Consider the following 7,202-nt stretch of genomic DNA (forward strand, 5'->3'; position numbering starts at 1 on the left):
ATGTGTGGTAAAATATGGTAGCAAATCCATAGCCCAACCATGCAATTTACGCCAGAAATGCACGGATAAATGTTAATGAGAATCTGAACGAGAAAAAACAGATGTGGTAATATAATCAAGCAGTGTGCTTAATGACAAAAGAAACACACCGATATTTGGCTGTTAAAAAAAGCATAACAAAACGCGATGCATAATGTACGCTGTTACAAAAGAATGTGCCTTGTGTTGCGAACGGAAAGTGAGGGGCTGCCCTTTCGAATGCACGTTCTCACTGAACAACTCCTAGCGCTTCGAGCCAATGTGTATACCAGACACGCAACGACGCGTATTTGCTTATTTGTGACTTTCAAAGATGCCCTGCACTTATTTAAGCCAATTGTCAACAAACGTGGCTTGTCAACGTGGCTTGTCAACAATTGTCAACAATTGTCAACACACGTGGAAAAAAAGAACATGGCGACATAACAGCGATCTTCATTCGAGCCGGCCGCAGCAATAAATTTGAGCAGAAATTTGCCGGCCTTCACGCTTAAAATTTTGATTGTTGAGGTACTTATACGGTCATTGACATCATGATTTGAATACCCAAGTACGTCTATTCATATTAGCACGATAAAGACCATCCCACGTATGTGTACAAAGCGTCAGCGCCCAGCCACAAGGATTCCTGGGACCGAATAAAGCGGCTCTAATAACTAAACCAATATTCCTACATAATCTAACCACCTGGAGATGGAGTCTGAAGTGTATGACTTGTGTTTAATTGCTTCGATATTCAGCATAGTCTCATAGAAGCTGTTTGCCTGCATAAGGCATTGCAATAAAAAGTAATGTTTTCTTTAAATAATTGCACCAAACCGATTAGTCCTGTTCAGCGTAAAGCTTGAGTGTGACAGACCACACCGCGCTAGTAATCGTCCTTTTTTATATGTGGCCAAGAGACAACAAAGTGAAACAGCATCATTTCCTTGGCGTGAAACTATATATATCAAACATACGTTCATGCCGAAACGTTCAATGGAACCATCATCCAGAATTGAGGACTATTGGCAAATAACACTTGCCGCAGGAAGCAATTATGTAAGCGTCTGTGATATTTGGGCTCTATAGGTGGTCGCGTATGTGTATCTGCGCAATATCTACGACACCTCTGTGAATCGTTCAATTAACGTAAAGCATACTGCAGGCGACTATTGTGCAACACAGACGAGCCTGTATATAGAACTTTACATGCAGACATAAGTCTGGTTAAAAGATAAATAATTAAGTTCGTTCCATTATCTCCTGATTTGCTTTAAGTGGGAAAGCTGCATCAGCTTTCACTCGTTTGTTATCTCGTTCTCTCATCTGTTACATATACTGTGATTCATGTTCTGGCGTTGAGCTTGCGCAATGCCGGACGCGCTTGCAAATGTCACCGTTTCCAGCAACCCTCTTGCGAGCATTCATGTTCAACAGCGCCTATCCAGTATACTTAAAGATGAAACGATAGCAATGAAGGTAAAAATCAGCGTATATGGCATGACGAAATATTTATTTGAGATGTGCGCCTGCACAAGTTTTTTCTGATACTCACTGCACGTTCTCTTCCAGAGCGAAGATGAACCAGATATGGTGCCTCGTGTAGCAAACGGTACGTACGAAATGAAATTTTAGACAGAGGCCAAGGATGACAGCACGTTTTAATCGGGAGAGTGTACAGTCCGAAAGACGATGAAATGAGTGAAAAAATATTCCCCTGAGTAACTTTATTGCAGTGTATGTGCCGGACAACGCGCTAAAGAAGCTCAAAACTCACGAACAGCATGAATGTGTACAGTGATTCCGAAACTTCGGTGATCCGTAAGTTGCCAATGGTCCAGGAGGATCGTCCTAGAAAAAGAAACGGTAGGCAGAGGTTAGCCACAACAAAATACTGTCTCTTTTTTTAAATGTTCAAAAATCCGGCCCAGGGAGAAATGTTCAAGTTAATTTAACGTCGCCGACAATGTACAATTGTGCATTGATTCAATTGGGTTCCTATAGAAAAATTAGTTACGCTCAATTATTTGCAGAATAATTTCGTTAGCCTGCGCTGCTGCCTGACTGATTCGATTGAAACAGAAGTGACTCAATTTACGTTCAGGTACGTCGTTTTAATGGGAAAACAATGGGGCGTCGGGACAGGTATGCAGAGAAAGAAAAAGAAAAAAAAGATTACACTGAATTCTACGATGCAGTATTGTAAAATCTAATTTCGCGGCATGCGCGCAGAAAAGATATCGCACACGAGTGGCAATATTATCCTTCATTACTAACACTTAAGTTCATTTGTCCCCATTACAATTATAGACTCCGGTAACAATAACATTACTTTCTTCCAGTCATGTTTATGTGAGACAATGTGAATGCACTCGTTAACGTTATATTGAGTTTATATGGCAAGAATCTAATGTAACAGTTAAGTATACTCCATACTCCATCTAAGTACTCCATACTCGAACTACTCTAAGCCCCAGCTGAGAGAATAGCTGACGCAATCGTTTGAGATAATGCACTGATTGCACGCTCTGTGTGTGGTGGTGGTTCCACATGCCTCATAGCCTATTTCCATCACTTACTGACCACACAGAATTTGCACTTATGAAGAACATAAATAGAGATTCCAACCATGGATCACCTTAGCAAAGAAAACTTCATACGTATACTTGTTGTAAAACGTCGCCGTAAAGAAGATTAGGAAACCGAAACGGCACACTCATCTGTACAGAAATATTTAATTATGAGCAATGATAAGGTATAATATGAGAGATGTAATCTCCAAAATCATCAAGTACAACTTGAAGCTGATGTTTTCGTGTAAACACGCTGAAAAGGTTTGTCAAATTTACTAAATATGAGACCCTAAAGTGCGCTAACACAAAAACAAGAGAAACCGCTGGCATCGAGTAACTTACTCTGCGTACATAAATGTACACCTTCCACCATGAAACAATTCTTGTTTGCAGTGATGTCTGTGTCAACACTTTATTTCCACACCATCGCTTTAGCAGGTCGCTTTAACGATCGTGACCAAACTTACGACGACTGACACACCTTTGTAGAGACACTCGCGGTGCAAAGAAAAGAAATCCTGCAAAGCATATTCCTTTACAGTTGCGTTTTGCCTGAGCAAATAAAGAGATCCTCCATCATTTACAGCATCAACGCCCTTCGCTTAAATCTCGCAAGCGAGAATAGCGTTGTGTGAAAACGCTTCCGATGTATTACTGTGGTTATGGAGATGATGACCCCTTCGGTGGTTGTGAGAACAGAGACACAATGACGCACCCTGGGTGAGGTTTACGCCGTACTCTGCGCGAACTGTGTGCATACAGTCGCAAGCAATAGTTTGGAGTCCAATGGTACCACGAAAATGTGTCTCTTTACAGCCTTTGTGAAGTGGTATTGTATTCGTGTGTCTGTTCGACCAGTGAAGCAATTTCGCGTCGCAAAACTGTGCTAAAGAAACTTTTGCCGATGCAGTGGTCCCCGAACTTTTGTTTTCGACTGTACATTTGCGTAATCTTCAACCAATAGGTTCAGATGCTGAAGCATTATCAAAACGAGGTGGAAAAGCCTGCAGTTGTGAATTCGCTTCCGTGAACAAGCATTCCAAAGTCGCACAGCCATGACAAGGCTACTTGCATTGACACAGCGCAGTTGCCAGCTACATTTAATTATTTTAATTCCCTCATTCGCGGTAAGGAATTATCCGGTGCTATAGAGAGTCAAGGCAAAAAAAAGAGATAGAAAAAAAATGTAAGCAAATATTTCTTGGCCTCCTCTTACCCACATCTTTCCGACATTGCTATGCATTTCAATTTACAGGTCCTTTTGAAAAGTATCAAATTTGCTCATTTGATCGTAGAGCGCGAATAATACTGTCCTGCTACCATGCGAGCACGCTTTGTCACAGCTAGAAATTGACGAAGTGAATCTGTGTGAACGAATGTTTGTAACAATGCATGAACGAGAAGGGGCCACATTCGTTAAAGCGCTGTTTATGAATACAATAAATAACATCAAAACAAAAAATGACCACGCAAACCAATTTCCTTGTCGATATCAATATATGGTAAGTGGCTAACAGAAACATGGAGGATTTTATTATAATACGTTGCAATGAAAAATAAATAAAAGTAACGTATTTCTCGCTGCAGGCCCTTAGCTGTGCTACTCTTCCTTTCGAATTTAGATTGGAATAATTTAAACACGAAATAAGTTAGAATTCTAACTCTGCTATTAACGCCATATTATGGAATGCTTCAACTTTGTGAAGCTTACAGTGATGGTCAATTGTGGACGTGACAAATGGCAGGCCATTGTTGTTTCTTTTACATATTTACTAGATGCGCGGTTATCGATGTTATTGCGAAGTATACAAGGGTAACGATTAAAATCTTTATTTAGATTGACTCACTTGGGCAAACTACAAACGGTGCAAATATCGAAGAAAGCGCTGTTTTTTAACATGTATTCAGGTAAACAGCGATGGGAGCTTAGCGAACAGGAGAAAATAGCGCTTTTATTCGGCCATATGCGGAGCTTCGAACAAAACAATTTAAACGAGCGATTGCACACCCACATTAACAGCATTTGAGTAAAGGGAACAAAAACAGCCGAACAAAAACTTGCCGTTAAAATTGGAGCGTTGGGGGCCTCTCACTTTTATGTCTATAAATATCTGAAATCGGGATAACGTTCGCAGCCGGTAAGTCGAATCCGTAGTAGGGTGAAACAAAGACAGAAAAGAGTAGTGTTGTTAACATAACCTTTCATTTTCAGGCCGCGCTGTCACTGTTTTCTTTTTTTTTTCCTGATTATGTCGCAGTTGTGATTCTTGTTGGTCTGCGAAGTTGCCGTTCTATAGGAAACGGTCCGTGCAAAAAAGACCCAGCCGAAAATACTTGCCTCGAAACGTGGCCAGCAGTGGGCGACATTTCGGGACGCCAGGTTCTTCTCCCTCTGCTGGCTCCTCTCTCCGCTTTTCGCAGGGGGCCTCCTCCCGACGCCATGTTGGACGGCGTCCCCGTGTCGATCCTCCTCCGCATCCTCCTCCCATCTTGGTCCCGCATCCCTGCGCCATCATCCCGCGGGACTCCAGCCTCCGGGACGATGGATGCGAGCGCTGCTCTCCACGGCGCCTCCTGTTCGTATACTGAATGTATCCTGAGTAAGTAATCTTCCGGTATACCTTCAGTATACGTAACAGGCGACCCGAACACATTTGTAAGCTGGGACGGGCTTGCGGGACATCGAGTCTGTTCACAACAAGATGTTCCTCCTATACACAGTAGACAAAAAGAAATAAGAAAAAAGCAAGGCGTTACACGCAGGATCGGTTGCCATGAAAGTATCGCGGGAACCCGGCCGGTTAGGGCTAGAGCACATATATCTATACGCTAGCCGCGAAGGGACAGATCCCCCGGCCTATATTATACGAAATCGCGGCAGAATCGACCCACCCGCATACCTCGCGCTTTTCCCGGCCCATCTCATGCCTCATAGCTCCGCGGGTCACAATGAAGGCACTTCCTCGAAGCTCGACGCTCCTATGGCCGAGCCCCGCACGGCAAGGGCTCTTGGCGCCATGATTTACGCCGAACGTATACAGATCCAGTAAGGCACCGGGACATATGATAGCGCTCGCCAGGGCATCGCGAACTGATGGCTACAGGGGCGCCATTGGCCTCTCGCGCTCGTGCAAGGCCGCAGCCATAGTATACACTGTACACGAGCTCGAGAGCTAGCGACTGTAGGGAACACGGCGAACGCGAGACGTGCAAGGGCCTGTCCGGGATGCACACGACCAGAAATTACGGCAATGCGTAACTCACCTGTCCCTCGTGCAAGGTGGGCGCTGCTCTCCCCCGCTGTAGAGATCGTCATTGGAAAGTGGCGGGCAGCAGCAGCAACAACAGCAGCGTCAGCCCGGCTCGCGACAGCCCACTGTCCATCTTCGCCCTCGCTTGCAGAGGGGGGCATTACGAAAGAGGCAGGGCGGCGTTGCCTCCCCCTCCACCCTCTCGGCGCGAAAGAAAAACGAGCCAGCTCTCGCTGACCGAGCAGCGTTCTGCTGGCCACATTGGGAGTCGATGGCTGCGTCGACGGCGCCGGAGTAAGCAAACAGCGCCGCCGCGGCAGGCTGCAGCGCGCGTTTTCCGGCTCGACTACGGGCTTGCCGGCCCCGTCTACGACGCGGTAGAGTCCGGGCGGACAAACACTGCTGCACGCGGCGAAACGGCTGCAGGCTGCGCGGAGGCGAGGGTCGTGCAGGGCAGCCGACTTCTCCGCGCGGGCGGTTACCCCCCTGGGCTGGACGAAGGCTCGCAACAAATGCTCGCCTCTACGCGGGCTTTAATCTCCTTTCTTATCCCCCTGGCTCATAAAAGGGCGCCCTGCCTCTTTCCCCCCGCTGGGCGCGTGGCTGGCTGCGCCTCCTCGCAACATCGACGCAGTGAGGAGCCAGTCTCTCTTCCCTAGCCCTCTCTGCCACCTCCTCGGCACCCTCCTCGCCCACCGGCCGACGCTACCGCTTTTGTCTGCACTAGCGGTGACGTCAGGCGCACTGTGTATGTGATCGCCGTGCAGGCCGGGAAACAACGTCGAAAGGTGTCCCGAGGAACAAAAGCATAGGCCTCACACGCACACACACGCATCTCGGCGGAGCAGGCGATCGCTTTTGTCTTCGCTCGACGATCACGAAGCGAACACCGCAGGTGGGCACGGGCCCTCCATTGTTTTTGCTATTCGATCATCGATGTAATTGCAGCTCGTAAAGATGGCACCGGCTATTGATAGGATGCAACGAACGAGGCATCGTGAGTGCTCGAACCTTTGGGAAGAAGGTCGTGATGTACAGGCGTTCTTCTTTCTCGTCCCTATCGGGCCATTGTTCTCGCAGGCGCGATCGCGAATCGACCGCTATGCTAGAGAAGTTGGACCGCATAACTAAGCGAGGTGGCGATACAAGCAACAGAAAAAAAATACAATGAGAACTGAGAAATTAAGGGCGCACATGTTATGCTGCGCGGAGCACAATCCGGTTAGTAGCGCCACGCGCCACACAAGAACTGCACAGATCTTTTTTTTTTTTTTTTTTTTTTGTATCTCTCTTCTTTTCTTTGGAGAGTGCTCCACGCATTCTTTCATTCTCGTCTTTTCACTTTGCGTTATCTCCA

General features: G+C 46.3%; 1 protein-coding gene across 1 annotated transcript; it reads right to left on the reverse strand.

The window, feature by feature from the left end:
- Positions 1–4,816: 4,816 nt before the first annotated feature.
- On the reverse strand, positions 4,817–6,341 carry LOC119455557 (uncharacterized). Its single transcript, XM_037716957.2, has 2 exons — positions 5,859–6,341; positions 4,817–5,305 (listed from the first exon to the last, which is right to left on the reverse strand). Exons 1-2 carry the CDS (start codon positions 6,004–6,006, stop codon positions 4,842–4,844), a joined length of 612 nt encoding a protein of 203 aa, XP_037572885.2. The 5' UTR covers positions 6,007–6,341; the 3' UTR covers positions 4,817–4,841.
- Between the last annotated feature and the right edge of the window lie 861 nt (positions 6,342–7,202).

Source organism: Dermacentor silvarum, chromosome 6 (assembly GCF_013339745.2).
Source record: "Dermacentor silvarum isolate Dsil-2018 chromosome 6, BIME_Dsil_1.4, whole genome shotgun sequence".
NCBI lineage: Eukaryota > Metazoa > Arthropoda > Arachnida > Ixodida > Ixodidae > Dermacentor > Dermacentor silvarum.

What these genes read in the sequence shown, in the direction of transcription:
- LOC119455557 (XM_037716957.2), bottom strand. Translation starts at nt 6,006, where the DNA reads ATGCCCCCCTCTGCAAGCGAGGGCGAAGATGGACAGTGGGCTGTCGCG. An exon ending in CCACCTTGCACGAGGGACAG is followed by an intron (nt 5,306 to 5,858) that starts GTGAGTTACGCA and finishes TACTGTGTATAG; the next exon opens with GAGGAACATCTTGTTGTGAA.